General features: G+C 41.8%; 1 protein-coding gene across 1 annotated transcript in view; it reads right to left on the bottom strand.

The window, feature by feature from the left end:
• The window catches only part of syne2b (spectrin repeat containing, nuclear envelope 2b), a 140,125-nt gene that overhangs the window by 70,979 nt on the left and 51,118 nt on the right, over positions 1-18,028 (bottom strand). The window contains exons 57-61 of the mRNA XM_086274697.1: positions 4,492-17,880; positions 3,625-3,852; positions 2,991-3,146; positions 2,427-2,668; positions 188-2,255 (exon numbers count right to left, since the gene is read on the bottom strand). Coding sequence (XP_086130823.1) covers positions 188-2,255; positions 2,427-2,668; positions 2,991-3,146; positions 3,625-3,852; positions 4,492-17,880 — 16,083 coding nt within the window. The remainder of the gene's footprint in view (positions 1-187; positions 2,256-2,426; positions 2,669-2,990; positions 3,147-3,624; positions 3,853-4,491; positions 17,881-18,028) is intronic.

The following is an 18,028-nucleotide window of genomic DNA, read 5'->3' as shown; positions in this document are numbered from 1 at the left end:
TTATTTTATATTTATACCTACTGGCACATAAAGACACAAATGAACAAATCTAACTATTGTGGAGGCTTAATTCAGCTGTATTGCATAGTAATATAACATATGCTTCACTCTGATTGGCTAAGCTTATTACAAAGCAATTAAAAAAAATACTGCAAAAACAAATTGAGAAATACTCAACACTACTTGCCATGTGGGATTCACATTGACCGAGGACTGCATTCTTCAAGTCCATCAAGTCTTGAGATCCACTTCTTTTTTTCTTTCCCTTCTTTTGCTCCAGCACCCCCAGTGCTCTCATTCTTGACTCCGCAGTCTTTGTCAGAGACACCACTCTCTCATATTCTCTGTTAATTGCTGTGTCATTTGGCTCCAACGTGGGAAGTTTCTCAAACTCTTTCTGGGTCTTTAAGAGGAAGGCCTTAGTGGCTTTCCTCTCTGATTCCAGGTCCAGGTCCATCAGCAGGTTCCACTCAATGATGCTGAGGTTGTTATAGAGTGTCATCTCCAAGGTGCTAAGACTCTCCTCATTTTGCTTAAGCCTTTGTTGCTCTGCAGTCAGCTGTGAAGGGTAGAGGTCAGCAGAGATTGTGTGTAGTTTTGAGCGAGCCTCTTCACACAATCCCTTCATCAGATGAAACTGGATAAGAAGGTTCTGACAGATTCTGTACTTCTCGTCTGTGTCATTGCCATCTTCTTTTGTCTGGTGCACCTGTTCCTGAATGCTTTCCCTGAGATCCTCGACGCATTGCCTCATGTTTAGGTACCTCTCTTGGTCCCTGGCTTTCATTTCTAGGGCACACATTTTGCTGTGCAGCTCAGAGATGACAGAGTTCAGTTCTTTTGTCTTCTCATTGGGAATCCAGGGTTGCAGGAGGTCAACTTGCGACTTGTGTTCCAAAATCATGTGCTTGAAAGGCTCTAAAGCTTGCAGGGACTCTCTTGTAATGGGGAACCTGTGTCTGCTTAGATCCACCAACATCTGCCTTAGACTGTTTTCAACAGTGACAAGTTTTTTCTTGTTTGAATCTAAAGTCTGGGTGAGTTCATTCAGCTCCTTCTTGTTATTTTTTTCTTGGCTGCTAATGGTTCTGATATTCTCCTGGAGGTTGGTAAGCTTGTCAAAAAGCTGACAGTTCTCTGTGACACTGAATTCAGAAGTGATATCTTTGCTCTTAATAAAAAGAGCCTCACAGACTGCTTCCTGCTTCTCAGCCTCATCCAGGGTTTCTTGGATTTGGCGGGTTCTGCGATCAAGTTCAGCAGGGCTCCTGAGCTCACTGTCTGGACCCCGGGATGCTTCTCTTTGCAGATGAGCCACAACCCAGGAGTCTAGATCGGCAATCTGTTCAGATAGCTTTTCTCTGGTCTGTAGTCCTGATTCCACTTCTTTCACAGCTTTGGACAGCTTCTCATTGGTGGACTTTGAGAGTTCTTCAAGACATTTCAGAAGACTCTGCACCATAGGCACCTCTTCAACCTGGTCCAGCTGTGGAAGGAGCTCAGTCATTTCCTCCGCCAGTGACTCCAGCTGACCTTGTTTGGCCATCACCTCAGATTGCAGCTTCTTCAGATCCCTGAGCTGCCGGTGAACTTCCTCGGGGAGAAGAGCTACTCTCTTTTTCCTGCCCTCAATATCACTCTCTGTCTGCCTGGCCCAGGCCAGGCCTTCCCTCATCACTATGACAATTTTCTCCATGATAGGGCTGTTGCTGTTCAGGGTTTGGGCAGCCAAAAGTTCCTCTGTATGAGAAATTTTGTCCTTAACTCTCTGGAGTCCCTGATGGATCTCCTTTGTTTCCATCTCCCACTGTGGGCTAAATAGCAACAGCTCTGACAGCTGTTGTAAATGGAGGTACTTCTGCTGGGCTGCTTTAACCTCAGCGTTTGCCTCCATCAGCTGTCGAGCCTTCTTGCAGTTCCACTGAGTAACTGATGGAAACTTGGCTTCAAGGTCTTTAATGATCACTTCCAAGTGTTCCTGCAAATCTGATAACTCTGACAGGAGGTTGCTGGTCTTGTGAGAACGGGCATGTGTGTGATGAAGCATACTCTCCACAGTTCTTTCCAGAACTCTCCACCTCTCTTGTAGGTTCTTCTGCTCAGTCTCTGCAATTGCTCGCTCATACCGGGTAAGGTGGGGGCACAATTTGCTATGGGTCACAAGCAGCTCTCCAAGTGCTGTTCTGTTCTCCTCCATACTTCTTTGTAAGGAGCCTAGTCGCTCTGCCTCCTTGGAGCTGCTCTCCTGAGGGGATCTGAAAGAAAAACAACAAAAAGTTTGCCGCAACAAATTGTAAAAGATTTTAGGGGCTTATCAGTTAGTTTTACAGACAAAGGAAGATGACAATGTGTGAAATAAAAAGTGTTAAAATATCTTAAAATACAAGTATTAAAGACTAAAATGAAACCATCGGATGGCAACTCACGTTTGAAGAGCGTCCAGTTCTGCGGTTGCTTTGTCCACCGCATTCTTAGCTGTTTGGATGTGCTGGCAATAATCAGTGACCATCTGCAGCTGAGCCTCCTTACTCTGGATAATATTAGCTGCATCCTGGGCAGCACTGCTCCACTGGTCCTCCAGATGCTCCAGAGTGTCCCTATTCTCAGCAACAGCCCCTCTCAACTGAGAGAGCAATGCTACCTGGGCCAGGGCAGCCTCTCTGCACTCCTGTATGCAGCAGGCAAGAGTGAGACACACAAAGGCTGAATTTTAAATTCAGAATGAGCTTATCTGACCTTCTGTGAACTCAGGTTCATTGTTATTTGAATTGCGAACACAAGGGCCTACTGTGAAAATGCTCTGTAAAATGTTTTATTATTACAATTATCATGATTTTTAAAAAATATTCTTATTCTTATTCTTATTATTGTTGTTGTTGTTGTTAATAATAATAATAATAATAATAATAATAATAATAATAATAATAATAATAAGGAGGCACTTTAGCACCATGGATGTTTTTCTAGTGATTCATGCTGCATAATCTCACCTGAGCATCCTCCACCTGCTGGGCCATGGCTGTTGGGCTCAGCTCAGCTGAGCGGTTCTTGCAGTTCAGGAGTTTAGATATAACCCTACTTAGATGACTGTCCATGCTACTGGTAGATGAAATCAGAACCTCTGGAGCATCCTCAAGTGGTTTACCCTTCAGACAGAAAGACACGTCAGATGCAGAACAGGATTTGTTAAGGCACAAGCTTTGGTTTTGTTGTTTAATTTAGGGCCTATATGAAAATATATATCAGAAAAAAACAGTTTGAGGGAGGAATTGTTATGATCCTCTCTACAGAGTAAGATATGTCTTGACCATATAAATTGCCTCAAAGGTCTCACAAACAACCTTTGCAAACTCTGCTTTGAGGTTTTTCTTGAGTTTACTTCATATATCTAAAACTGGATTGAACTGAACTGATGTGAAAGAGGATTAAAAAAGAGTCAAAATAACTAAGAATTATGATCTACATTTCAGCCAGTAATTATGATAGTACATGTTCATCACCGCTTTATTTGAAAGATTATTCTGTATTTTAATCCTACATATAGAAAGTGACCATTTGGAACTTCTGTGACTTTCTTGGTTCAAAAACAAACACAGAGCCAATGACAGATAATATTTATTTTACCTCAATGAGTTGACTGCTGGGTCCCATGTCTTTGAGTAGCTGTATCACTGTCAAAATGGATGTTTCTCCTGGTGACTCCAGTACTGTTCTCTCAGTTTCCATGTCATTTGCGTCTATTTTGTTTTCTTGAGGGGTCAGTCCTTTCAAATGGGGTTCTTCACCCAGTACAGTATCACCTGATGATATCTGAACCACCTGCAGTGATGTGTCAGTACTGAATACTTGCTCCTATAGTGGACATGAAACTAGGTATTAATGCACATATATATACTCCATGTCAGCGGTCCCCAATCCCCGGGTCACGGACCGGAGTCGCTTGGTACCGGGCCATGATAGTTGAGGTTCGGGTGTGAAATTTATGGTTTTCAGGGTTTTTATTGTTTTTTATCGCTGGCTTCCCTAGGTCTTTTCCAGTGTGTTATGAATAAATCTACTTCTTTTTTTTTGGTACCAGTTTTATTTTGTTGGATTAATTCGCGACAACGTAAAGGCCGGTCCGTGAAAATATTGTCAGACATAAACCGGTCCATGGCGCAAAAAAGGTTGCGGACCGCTGCTCTTTGTGACCAAATTTTACAAAAACATTAAGTTGTATTAAATAAGACTTGACTAACAGGTGAGGCCATTAACGCTGAAGAAGTGAAATCATACACCAATTGAGAAATTACATTTGTTTTTTGAAAGACCTCTGCATAATGCAACTTCTTTTAGCAATCAAGAAGTTCCCTTTGCAAGATTGAAGGCTTTTCTGGACTGGCTTTGGTAGACAAGTTCATGTTTTACATGTAGGCTATGCATTAGTCTATATATGATGCAGGGTTAACATAATTGTACTTTATCATAGAAAAATAGGTCATCATAACATACCTGTGGCAGTTTCTTAAGCCTTGTTCCAGTGGCCTCCATGGTAGTGATGGTGGTTGTTGTGCTTATGCTGAATGGCAGTTCTACACTGGTGCTTCTTTCTTTTTCCTTTTCTTGAATTTTCTTCTTCTGCTTCTCTTCTTCTTCTTTCCTATTTGTTGCATCTGTTTGGACTTTAGGATACACAACTGGTTCTGACAGGAGTTTGGTAAAGCTTTTTGGAGCATCTGCTTTATTCATCTCAGATGCAGGCTTTTCTTTCTCTGCTTCAAGAGACCTAAGCTCTTGGGTTTGTGTTATTTTTTCAGACTTCGTAGTTGTTTGATCACTGTCAGTCCTTGCACTTGTTGCTATCACAACAGATGTGGTTATGGTGGCCGGTATATTTGGCTGTAGAGTGGGTACGCTAGACCCCATGCTGAGTTTTTCCACTGTAACAGACACTTCATGCTGGCCTTTAGGTGCATCAAGTACATCTTTAGTTACAAACTCCTCTCGCAGATTGACGTCCTTTGGTCTCTCCTCTGTGGTATTCAAGAACTTCAACTTATTAAGAGTTTCTGGTTTTACAGTGTCTCGTTCAGATAAACTTATTTCTACACATGTTGACTCTGTTTCACCTGCATGTATCAGTACAGATTGAGCTGTGTCAGTCTGAGCTACACCTTCCTTCATTTCAGTCCTAAATTGTTGGACTTCTACTACTCTGGTTTTAACTTCAGCCTCTTTAGGAAGAACCTCAGCTGCACTCGTATCTCTGTGTTCTTCTGAACTTTCACACTGGATACTTGATCGAGATGTATCTGTTCTTGACACATGCTCTTCTCGAACTGCTGGTATTACAAGCACCTCAGGGTCCATCTGAATTTTCTTCATTTTAACAAATTTGACATCCAGGCTTGTGGGTACGTCTTCCACTCCATGTGTTAATACTTTAGGGTGCTTGTCTTGGACAAATTCCTTAGTCACAATAGGTTTGTCTTCTGTGGTTTTCAAGAGCTCTCCACTGACCTCTGGCTCTAGCAGAGCAGGCTGAGCGGAGTCACTTTTTTCTATCATGAAAGATGTCTGTTCATGCTCATGACGACTTGTTGGTACTTCTACTTGTAAAACAAGCACCTCAGGCTCAATCTGGGTTTCGTCTACTGTAACAGACTTGCCACTTAGGCTCTTGGGTGCATCACCCACTCCATGCATTAACAATTTAGAAGAGCCTTCTTTGACACCAAGTTTCTTAATCCCTGTAGGTCTGCCCTGTGCGATTTCCAAGATCTTTAGCTCAATCAGTGTTTCTTGTTTTACAATGTCTTGCTCAGGTAAGCGTATTTGTGCAGATGTTGTCTCTGCTTCACTTGATTGCTCCAGTGTAGTTTGAGTGGAGTCACTCTGAGCTGCAATTTTTGGTCTTTCAGCGCTAATTTGTTTCTCCTTCACTGTGACTGAAGCTTCAGAGGGCTCTGCTTGGACCACAAGGTCCTTAGTCACCATAGGTCTATCTTGTGTGGTTTTCAAGATTTCTTGCTTAGACACTATTTCTGATTTTACATTGTGTGGCTCAGATACAATTATTTTTGTAGAACTTACTGCTTCGTTTTCCAGCAGTCCAGGTTGAACAGAGTCAAACTGAACATCCTCTTGTCTTTCAGTAATGATTTGTTGCTCCTCCATTCTAACTGCTGCCTCCTCAGGATGAACCTCAGCTGTTTTGTCTTTCTGTTCTTTTTCTATTTCACCGTGAAATATCGTTCTTGATGCTGCTGCTGTCATGACTAACGTTCTTTCATGCTCCTTGTCGCTGGTTGACATATTGAGTTGTAAAATACACACTTGAGGTTCTGCCTGGATTTTCTCTGCTGTGACTGATAGTTTGTCCACACTTTTTGGTGAATCAAGCACAACATTTGTGGAGAACTGTGTAGTTTTCATGAGTTCTTGCTCAGTTACTGTTTCTGATTGTACAGCTTCTCCCTCAGGTAAGCTAATTTCTGCAGATGCTATTTTTCTTGGTGGCAGCACTGCAGGTTGAGTTGAGTCCACCAGAGCTACGTCTTCTTGTGTTTCAGTGCTGATTTGTTGCACCTCCATTCCAACTGTTGCCTCCCCAGGGTGAGCATCAGCTGGACTCACATCTTTCTTTTCAAGTTCTGAATCACATTCGATATTTATTTGAGACATGTCTGTTCTGCTGTCTGTGGTCTTCAAGAGCTCTTGCTCAGTCACCAGTTCTGGTTTTACAACATGTTTTTCAGATAAGCAAATTTCTGCAGAGACTGTCTCTGGTTCACGTGTCTGCAGCAGAGAAGGTTGAGTGGAATCGCTCTGCGCCACATCTTCTGGTCTAGCAGCTTCCTCAGGTTGAACTTCAGCGGCAGTCAAATCTTTGTTTACTGCAATGATTTCAGACTGGATACTTGAATGAGCTACATCTGCTCTGGGTACATCTGTTACCACAACAAATGTTCTTTTATCCTCCTCCTGGCTGGTTGGTGAAACAAGGACCTCAGGCTCCCCCTGGACTTTCTCTTTTGTAATCGTCTTGTCATCCAGGCTCATGGGTATGTCATCCAGTTCATTTGGTTTGGGCTGCTCACCTTGGATCACAAGTCCCTTAGTCACAGTAGATCTATGCTTTGTGGTTTTCAAGAGCTCTTGCTCAGTCACTGGTTCTAGTTTTACAGTTTCTTGCATTGATAAGTTTATTTCTGCAGAAGCTATCCCTACTTCAGCTGGTGGACCTGAGTCGCTCTGAGTCACATCCCCTTGTCTATCAGTGGTGATTTGTTGCACTTTGATTATATATTCAGTCTCCTGTGTAACCTCAGCTGAAGTATCATCTTTATTTCCCAGCTCCCTTTCACGCTGGATACTTAAATGAGCTGTATCTGGTTTTGGTTCTGCTGATGTCTTCACAAATATCTTTTCCTGTTCTTTTTGACTGATTGGTATATCCAGCTGTAAAACTTTCACTTGAGGCTCCACTTGAATTTGCTTTATTGCAACTGATTTTTCATCCAAGTTTTTGAGTGAATCAAGCACATCTTTTGTGGGGACATCCTGTTTCATGTTGTAATCCTTCACCTCCACTGATCTAGCAGTTTTCAAGGTCTCTAGTGCAATCATTGTTTGTGGTTCTGCAGTGTCTTGTTCAGGTAAGCTTATTTCTGCAGATTGTGTTTTCTTTGCTTCACCTGGCTGAAAAAGTGCAGCTTGAGTAGATTCACACTGAGCCACGAGATCCACTGGCATTTTAGTCTTCATTTGCTGCACCTTTATTGTAAAGCTAATTTCTTGTTCAGGTTGAACATCAGCTGAAGTCAAATCTTTGTTTACTTGAGAATGTTCAGACTGGATACTTATATCTGTTCTTGGCACATCTGCTTTCGAGACAAATGATCTTTCATGCTCCTCATGGCTGGCTGGTAAAACAACATCAGGCTCCACTTGGACTTTTTCTGCTTTTTCATCCAGGCTCATGGGTATATCATTCCCTCTATGTATTGACAGTTCAGAGCGCTCTTTTTGGACCCCAGTTTCCTTAGTTATCATAGGTCTGTCCTGTGTGTTTTTCAGGAGCTCCTGCTCAGTCAGTTTTTCTGGTTTTACAGTATCTTGTTTGGATATGTTTATTTCTGCAGACATTGCCCCTGCTTCACTTTGCAGGAGTGCATTTTGAGAGGAATTACTTTGATCCAGATACTTTTGTGTGTCCAAGGTGATTGGTTGCACTTTGACTATAACTTCAGCCTCCTCAGACGGTACATGAACTCCTTCACACTGCAAACTTGATTGAGCTGTATCTATCTTTGGTTCGGCTGCTGTCATGACAAACGTCTGTTTCTGTTCTTCATTACTGGTTGGTATATCTATTTGTAAAACTCGCACTTGAGGCTCAACAAGGTTTTTCTCTCCTGTAACCAGTTTTTCATCCAAAGTGTGGGATACATCAGGTACATCTGTTTTGGAGACCTCTTTTAAGTCGTAATCCTTCAGCTCCTCTGGTTTCTGTGTGGTTCCCAGGATCTCTAACTCAATTGCCGTTTGTGGTTTTACAGTGTCTTCCTTAAATAAGCTTATTTCTGCAGATATTGCCTCTGTTTCAACTGGCTGCAGCAGAACAGTTTGAGTACAGTCACTCTGAGCCACATCCTTTGGCGTTTCTGTGCTGATTTGTTGTACCTTGACTATGAGTGTAGCCTCCTCAGGGTTAACCTGAATTGCAGTCTCTTTTTGTTCCCACTGCATACTTGATTGAGCTGTATCTGCCATTGGTACTGCTGCTGTCATGACAAATGTCTTTTCCTGTTCTTCATGACTCGTAGGTATATCAAGCTGTAAAACTCGCACTTGAGAGTCCCCCAATATTTCCTTTTCATCCAAGCTTTTGGGTAAATCAAGTACATCTTTTCTAGAGACCTCCTCTTTTAAGTTGTAGTTCTTCAGCTCCCCTTTGCTATCCTGTGTGGTTTTCAAGATCTCTAGCTCAATCACCATTTCTGATTTTATAGTGTCTTGCTCAGATAAGCTTATTTCTGCAGATACTCTCTCTTGTTCACTTGCCTGCAGAAGTGCAGGTCGAGAAGAGGCAGACATCTCCACATTATCTTGCATTTCAATGCTGATTTGTTGCATCTGTACTCTGACTGTAGCTTCCTCTGGGTGAACCACAACTGCGGTTTTATGGCTGGTTGGTATTTCATAGTCCAAACTAAGCACTTTAGTCTCCACTTGGATTTTATCCCCTGTAACAGACTTGTCATCTGGGCTCATGGGCACATGTTTTTCTGAGGTGAAAACAGTTGCAGTAGGCTGACTAGAGCCTTGGTCAGCCTTAATATCATTCCCTTCAGCACTGCTTACTTGCAGTTCTACACTGGTTGTCTCAACGTTGCTTTGTGGTGTGGTCTCACACTGTACAGTCAAGTGCTCCATGTGCATCTGGGGGTCATTGTGCACTGAGACAGTAATATTTTCAGATGTGTGTATTCTTGTCTTTATACTAATTTCTTCAGCTTTGAATGCTTCATCTTCAAGAGACTTTTGAACCTTGATGCCTAAAATATTTTGCCCATCGTCATGTTGGATGTTGACTTCAGGTTGTATTTGTAAGTTATCTGAGACTGTTTGCTGACTCATAGTCTCATTTAGCTTAGATGGGGCTATTTCTGTTACATCTGTCTCTGTCTCATGAGGCTGCTCCATTGAAACAATGGCAAAAGTAATAGATTCCTTATCAGAAATTCTTGTGTCTGGCTGATATTGGTTTGTCTCAAACAATTGTGGGACTGTTCGATCAGGCAGCTCAAGAACTAAATACCTCTTCGGAACTTCTTCTGTGTTACTCCATAATTTGTTAATACAATCTGCAATATTTGTTGTATCTGTAAAACTAGAAGAAAGACATGGCTGCATTTGTGGCGCTGTGTCTGAATCTCTTGCATCAGATTGAGGTGCTGTGCATTCTGGTGCCTTGTTATCAGACTGAAGAGAAACTTTTGGACTGTCTGACTTTCTTTCACATGGTGAAAACTTAGTTGATTCTATAGAAATACTGTCAGTTGTTACAGTGACTGTCTGCAAACTTAAATGTGCTTTTCCCTTTTCAATTTCTTTCTCCATTTCGTTGTACTCCAATAGACTCTCTGACGTCTTCTTTGATGTAGGAAGTTCAAGTTTTTCCAGGGAAAGGTTCTGATCCATATTTTCTCTATCTGGATGTCTATCAATAGGTGGAACTGAATCAGAAGCAATGGAAAGTTCAACATCATCTGACTTTCCTCCAGTTTGTATGGGAGATACGTCTTCCAAAACTACAGCAGTAACTTGCTCTGTATGTGAGACTAACAGAATCTCATTGTCATGTTCTGTTTGAGTTGGAATCTGGTCCTTGATTGCAAGATCAGGAGAAACCTTTGGAATCTCTGGTTTTCTTTCACTTGGTGAGAATTCAATTGACTCTACAGTTTCAGTTTTTCTAGTAATCACCTGTAAATGCAAGGCTATCTTTTCCCTTCCACTTTCTTTCTCTGTGTCCTCAAACTCGACAAGACTCTTTGAAGTTTTCCTTGTTTGGGGGGCTTCAGGTTTTTCCAAAGTGGTAATCTTAGCTTCCCCGGTGGAACCCACAGATTCAGGTTCTTTCAAAGTCGCAGGCAAATCCGTACTAATAAGTTCGGAGGAAGCTTTACGACTCTTTGACTTTCTTTTGGGTGGTGAGTGCTGTGTGGATGAGACTGACAGCGTTTCACTGTCATGCTCCTTTGTAGTTGGAATCTGGTCCTTGCTTGCAAGCTCAAGGGAAACCTTTGGAATCTCTGGTTGTCTTTCACTTGGTGAAAATGCCGTTGACTCTACAGAAACAGTTTCAGTTTTTTCAGTAATCACCTGTACATTTAAAGCTGCGTTTTCCATTTCTGTTTCTTTCTCTATTTTCTTGGACTCTACAAGACTCTCAGAAGATTTCCTGGTTGGGGGGACTTCAGGTCTTTCCAAAGTGGTAATTTTAGCTTCCTTGGTGGAACCCGCAGATTCAGGTTCTTTCAAGGTCTCAGGCAAATCCGTACTAATAAGTTCGGAGGAAGCTTTACGACTCTTTGACTTTCTTTTGGGTGGTGAGTGCTGTGTGGATGAGACTGACAGCGTTTCACTGTCATGCTCCTTTGTAGTTGGAATCTGGTCCTTGATTGCAAGCTCAAGGGAAACCTTTGGAATCTCTGGTTGTCTTTCACTTGGTGAAAATTCAGTTGACTCTACAGCAACAGTTTCAGTTTTTTCAGTAATCACCTGTACATCTAAAGTTGTGTTTTCCATTTCTGTTTCTTTCTCTATTTTCTTGGACTCTACAAGACTCTCAGAAGATTTCCTGGTTGGGGGGACTTCAGGTCTTTCCAAAGTGGTAATTTTAGCTTCCTTGGTGGAACCCGCAGATTCAGGTTCTTTAAAAGTCTCAAGCAAATCCGTACTAATAAGTTCCGAGGAAGCTTTACGACTCTTTGACTTTCTTTTGGGTGGTGAGCGCTGTGTGGATGAGACTGACAGCGTTTCACTGTCATGCTCCTTTGTAGTTGGAATCTGGTCCTTGCTTGCAAGCTCATGAGAAACCTTTGGAATCTCTGGTTGTCTTTCACTTGGTGAAAGTTCAGTTGACTCTACAGAAACAGTTTCAGTTTTTCTAGTAATCACCTGTAAATGCAAGGCTATCTTTTCCCTTCCACTTTCTTTCTCTGTGTCCTCAGACTCTACAAGACTCTTTGAAGTTTTCCTTGTTTGGAGGGCTTCAGGTTTTTCCAAAGTGGTAATCTTAGCTTCCACGGTGGAACCCACAGATTCAGGTTCTTTCAAGATCTCAGGCAAATCTGTACTAATAAGTTCTGAGGAAGCTTTACGACTCTTTGACTTTCTTTTGGGTGGTGAGCGCTGTGTGGATGAGACTGACAGCGTTTCACTGTCATGCTCCTTTGTAGTTGGAATCTGGTCCTTGATTGCAAGCTCAAGGGAAACCTTTGGAATCTCTGGTTGTCTTTCACTTGATGAAAATGCCGTAGACTCTACAGCAACAGTTTCAGTTTTTTCAGTAATCACCTGTACATTTAAAGCTGCATTTTCCATTTCTGTTTCTTTCTCTATTTTCTTGGACTCTACAAGACTCTCAGAAGATTTCCTGGTTGGGGGGACTTCAGGTCTTTCCAAAGTGGTAATTTTAGCTTCAACGGTGGAACCCACAGATTCAGGTTCTTTCAAGGTCTCAGGCAAATCCATACTAATAAGTTCCGAGGAAGCTTTACGAGTCTTTGATTTTCTTTTGGTTGGTGAGCGCTGTGTGGATGAGACTGACAGCGTTTCACTGTTATGCTCCTCTGTAGTTGGAATCTGGTCCTTGCTTGCAAGCTCAAGGGAAACCTTTGGAATCTCTGGTTGTCTTTCACTTGGTGAAAATGCCGTTGACTCTACAGAAACAGTTTCAGTTTTTTCAGTAATCACCTGTACATTTAAAGCTGCGTTTTCCATTTCTGTTTCTTTCTCTATTTTCTTGGACTCTACAAGACTCTCAGAAGATTTCCTGGTTGGGGGGACTTCAGGTCTTTCCAAAGTGGTAATTTTAGCTTCCTTGGTGGAACCCGCAGATTCAGGTTCTTTCAAGGTCTCAGGCAAATCCGTACTAATAAGTTCGGAGGAAGCTTTACGACTCTTTGACTTTCTTTTGGGTGGTGAGTGCTGTGTGGATGAGACTGACAGCGTTTCACTGTCATGCTCCTTTGTAGTTGGAATCTGGTCCTTGATTGCAAGCTCAAGGGAAACCTTTGGAATCTCTGGTTGTCTTTCACTTGGTGAAAATTCAGTTGACTCTACAGCAACAGTTTCAGTTTTTTCAGTAATCACCTGTACATCTAAAGTTGTGTTTTCCATTTCTGTTTCTTTCTCTATTTTCTTGGACTCTACAAGACTCTCAGAAGATTTCCTGGTTGGGGGGACTTCAGGTCTTTCCAAAGTGGTAATTTTAGCTTCCTTGGTGGAACCCGCAGATTCAGGTTCTTTAAAAGTCTCAAGCAAATCCGTACTAATAAGTTCCGAGGAAGCTTTACGAGTCTTTGACTTTCTTTTGGGTGGTGAGCGCTGTGTGGATGAGACTGACAGCGTTTCACTGTCATGCTCCTTTGTAGTTGGAATCTGGTCCTTGCTTGCAAGCTCATGAGAAACCTTTGGAATCTCTGGTTGTCTTTCACTTGATGAAAATGCCGTAGACTCTACAGCAACAGTTTCAGTTTTTTCAGTAATCACCTGTACATTTAAAGCTGCATTTTCCATTTCTGTTTCTTTCTCTATTTTCTTGGACTCTACAAGACTCTCAGAAGATTTCCTGGTTGGGGGGACTTCAGGTCTTTCCAAAGTGGTAATTTTAGCTTCAACGGTGGAACCCACAGATTCAGGTTCTTTCAAGTTCTCAGGCAAATCCATACTAATAAGTTCCGAGGAAGCTTTACGAGTCTTTGATTTTCTTTTGGTTGGTGAGCGCTGTGTGGATGAGACTGACAGCGTTTCACTGTCATGCTCCTCTGTAGTTGGAATCTGGTCCTTGATTGCAAGCTCATGAGAAACCTTTGGAATCTCTGGTTGTCTTTCACTTGGTGAAAGTTCAGTTGACTCTACAGCAACAGTTTCAGTTTTTCTAGTAATCACCTGTAAATGCAAGGCTATCTTTTCCCTTCCACTTTCTTTCTCTGTGTCCTCAGACTCCACAAGACTCTCTGAAGTTTTCTTTGGTTGGAGGGCTTCAGGTTTTTCCAAAGCGGTAATCTTAGCTTCCCCGGTGGAACCCACAGATTCAGATTCTTTCAAAGTCTCAGGCAAATCCGTACTAATAAGTTCTGAGGAAGCTTTACGACTCTTTGACTTTCTCTTGGGTGGTGAAAGCTTTCCTTTATTCATAGCAGTAATTTTTGTTGTTGCTGTGGAAACCTCTGGAGATACAGGAGATCTCTGACTATCAGTCTCTTCATCTTTCTTTGTCAGTTCCCCCATAGCATATTCAGTCTGCACAGTGACCACCTCTGAAGGTGTGCTAGATTTCACACTATAGAGCTCTTTCTTAGTATATTCATTTTCTGCATCAGGCTGTCTTTCAATTGTTAGAAGTGACTCAGGAGCTATGGAAAATTCAACAGGATCTGACTTTCCTCCAGTTTGTATGGGAGATATGTCTTCCAAAACAACAGCAGTAACTTGGTCTGTAGAGGAGACTGACAGAATCTCATTGTCATGTTCTGTTTGAGTTGGAATCTGGTCCTTGATTGCAAGCTCAGGAGAAATCTTTGGAATCTCTGGTTTTCTTTCACTTGGTGAAAGTTCAGTTGACTCTACAGCAACAGTTTCAGTTTTTCTAGTAATCACCTGTAAATGCAAGACTATCTTTTCCCTTCCACTTTCTTTCTCTGTGTCCTCAGACTCTACAAGACTCTTTGAAGTTTTCCTTGTTTGGAGGGCTTCAGGTTTTTCCAAAGTGGTAATCTTAGCTTCCACGGTGGAACCCACAGATTCAGGTTCTTTCAAGATCTCAGGCAAATCTGTACTAATAAGTTCGGAGGAAGCTTTACGACTCTTTGACTTTCTTTTGGGTGGTGAGCGCTGTGTGGATGAGACTGACAGCGTTTCACTGTCATGCTCCTTTGTAGTTGGAATCTGGTCCTTGATTGCAAGCTCAGGAGAAACCTTTGGAATCTCTGGTTGTCTTTGACTTGGTGAAAATTCAGTTGACTCTACAGCAACAGTTTCAGTTTTTTCAGTAATCACCTGTACATTTAAAGCTGCGTTTTCCATTTCTGTTTCTTTCTCTATTTTCTTGGACTCTACAAGACTCTCAGAAGATTTCCTGGTTGGGGGGACTTCAGGTTTTTCCAAAGTGGTAATTTTAGCTTCCTTGGTGGAACCCACAGATTCAGGTTCTTTCAGGGTCTCAGGCAAATCCGTACTAATAAGTTCCGAGGAAGCTTTACGACTCTTTGATTTTCTTTTGGTTGGTGAGTGCTGTGTGGATGAGACTGACAGCGTTTCACTGTCATGCTCCTTTGTAGTTGGAATCTGGTCCTTGATTGCAAGCTCAAGAGAAATCTTTGGAATCTCTGGTTGTCTTTCAGTTGGTGAAAGTTCAGTTGACTCTACAGCAACAGTTTCAGTTTTTCTAGTAATCACCTGTAAATGCAAGGCTATCTTTTCCCTTCCACTTTCTTTCTCTGTGTCCTCAGACTCCACAAGACTCTTTGAAGTTTTCCTTGTTTGGAGGGCTTCAGGTTTTTCCAAAGTGGTAATCTTAGCTTCAACGGTGGAACCCACAGATTCAGGTTCTTTCAAAGTCTCAGGCAAATCCATACTAATAAGTTCCGAGGAAGCTTTACGACTCTTTGACTTTCTTTTGGGTGGTGAGCGCTGTGTAGATGAGACTGACAGCGTTTCACTGTCATGCTCCTTTGTAGTTGGAATCTGGTCCTTGATTGCAAGCTCGAGAGAAACCTTTGGAATCTCTGGTTGTCTTTCAGTTGGTGAAAATTCAGCTGACTCGACAGCAACAGTTTCAGTTTTTTCAGTAATCACCTGTACATTTAAAGCTGCGTTTTCCATTTCTGTTTCTTTCTCTATTTTCTTGGACTCTACAAGACTCTCAGAAGATTTCCTGGTTGGGGGGACTTCAGGTCTTTCCAAAGTGGTAATTTTAGCTTCCTTGGTGGAACCCACAGATTCAGGTTCTTTCAAGGTCTCAGGCAAATCCGTACTAATAAGTTCGGAAGAAGCTTTACGAGTCTTTGATTTTCTTTTGGTTGGTGAGCGCTGTGTGGATGAGACTGACAGCGTTTCACTGTCATGCTCCTCTGTAGTTGGAATCTGGTCCTTGATTGCAAGCTCATGAGAAACCTTTGGAATCTCTGGTTGTCTTTCACTTGGTGAAAGTTCAGTTGACTCTACAGCAACAGTTTCAGTTTTTCTAGTAATCACCTGTAAATGCAAGGCTATCTTTTCCCTTCCACTTTCTTTCTCTGTGTCCTCAGACTCCACAAGATTCTCTGAAGTTTTCTTTGGTTGGAGGGCTTCAGGTTTTTCCAAAGTGGTAATTTTAGCTTCCTTGGTGGAACCCACAGATTCAGATTCTTTAAAAGTCGCAAGCAAATCCATACTAATAAGTTCCGAGGAAGCTTTACGACTCTTTGACTTTCTTTTGGGTGGTGAGTGCTGTGTGGATGAGACTGACAGCGTTTCACTGTCATACTCCTTTGTAGTTGGAATCTGGACCTTGATTGCAAGCTCGAGAGAAACCTTTGGAATCTCTTGTTGTCTTTCACTTGATGAAAATGCTATAGACTCTACAGCAACAGTTTCAGTTTTTTCAGTAATCACCTGTACATTTAAAGCTGCGTTTTCCCTTTCTGTTTCTTTCTCTATTTTCTTGGACTCTACAAGACTCTCAGAAGATTTCCTGGTTGGGGGGAATTCAGGTCTTTCCAAAGTGGTAATTTTAGTTTTAACGGTGGAACCCGCAGATTCAGGTTCTTTGAAAGTCTCAGGCAAATCCATACTAATAAGTTCCGAGGAAGCTTTACGATTCTTTGACTTTCTTTTGGGTGGGGAACGCTTTCCTTCATTGAAAGCAGTAATTTCTTTTGTTGCAGTTGCATCCTCTGGCGATAAAGGACATTTCTGACTATCTAGCTCTTCCTTTGTCTCAGTTGGCTTTGTCGTAGGCAAGAATGATATATCACTCTCATGTTGTATTGTAGTTGTATTCTGATCTTTGCTAGCAAGACCAAGATAAACCTTTGGATGCCCTGACTTTATGTCCATTATTGAAACCTCTATCAAGTTTTCATCAGTAGTTTCAGCTCTTCCACTATCCATAACTCCATGTAAATCTGGCTTTTTACTTTCAGTTTCTTTTTCACTTGGTTCTTTGATAACATCCGGAACTGATGGTGATGTCTTCTTTTCAGGCTGTTTCTTGGATTGTGTCTGTGCCACTGAAGGAAATTCTGGAGAACTCATTAAAGCCTTTGACTTTCCTGTGCTTGATGAAAATTGGCCTTTTTCTGTATCAGTTATTTCAGCTATCTTTTCTGGCATATTTGGAGTTTGAGTTGAAGACCCAGCAGGTATAGGTTTTTTCTTTTCAGTAACAAAACCTTTGTTCTCGCCATTAAAGTCCAAAGAAGAAGTTTTGCTTTGAGGATCTTCCCTAGTCTGAGGTAACTCAATATCACCAAGATCAAAGCAAAGTTCTGCGCTCTTTGATTTTCTCGTCATAGGCAATATTCTAGATTTTTCCATAGGTATTTCAGCTGACTCTGATGTTACGTTATACTTGTCTGATTCACCTTTGGTCTCTGTTGACTGCACACTAGCAACTTTTTCCAGTGGAAACATTGGCTCTGCAAGCTGAGAGACCTCAAAACTCTTTGACTTCTTACCTTTTTGAATGATTTCACTTTTTTCCACAGCCACTTTAGTTTGCTTACAAGTCATTGGAGATTTCTCACTACTAGGCTTTTGCTTATTCTCTGCCTCATCCTTGGTTATTTTTTCAGCATACAGCTGTTCAATTTCAGTTTCTTCAGTAACAGCAGGAGTTTCAGTGACCTTGTGCATCACAGTGGGTTCCTCAGAAGCAGGCTTATTTGCCTCATTTGTAACAGGCTCACCTGTGATATCTAACCTTACAGTTTTGGTCTGTGGTTCTTGAGAAGTAGTATAGCTTTGTATCACCACAGATGTTGAAGCAGAAGTAGGATAAACTGTTTTTTTCTCAGATGAGCGCTTGCTTTTTCGTGGCGGTGCCACCACAGAGGCCTTTGTCTCCTGCAGGTTCTCTGACGACTGGTTGTCAGGCAGTTTTTGTTTACTTCTTTGATTAAGTTCCTTGAATAGAGAGGTTAAGAAGCCATTAATTATGACAAACATATTTCCTTAATCCAATTAAGATACAGCAATATATTAGATATTAAACTGCTTTGTTGTGTCAAACAATGGATGTTTACGAGTTTTCTTATGAAATGTTCAAGGCCAA

This window comes from Aulonocara sp. 'chitande type north' Nkhata Bay, linkage group LG19 (assembly GCF_057382095.1).
Source record: "Aulonocara sp. 'chitande type north' Nkhata Bay isolate Kocher_YH1m ecotype deep benthic linkage group LG19, A_spYH_male_GT1.1, whole genome shotgun sequence".
In the NCBI taxonomy this organism is placed as follows: Eukaryota; Metazoa; Chordata; class Actinopteri; order Cichliformes; family Cichlidae; genus Aulonocara; species Aulonocara sp. 'chitande type north' Nkhata Bay.
This window is presented reverse-complemented; position numbering and strand designations above follow the sequence as displayed.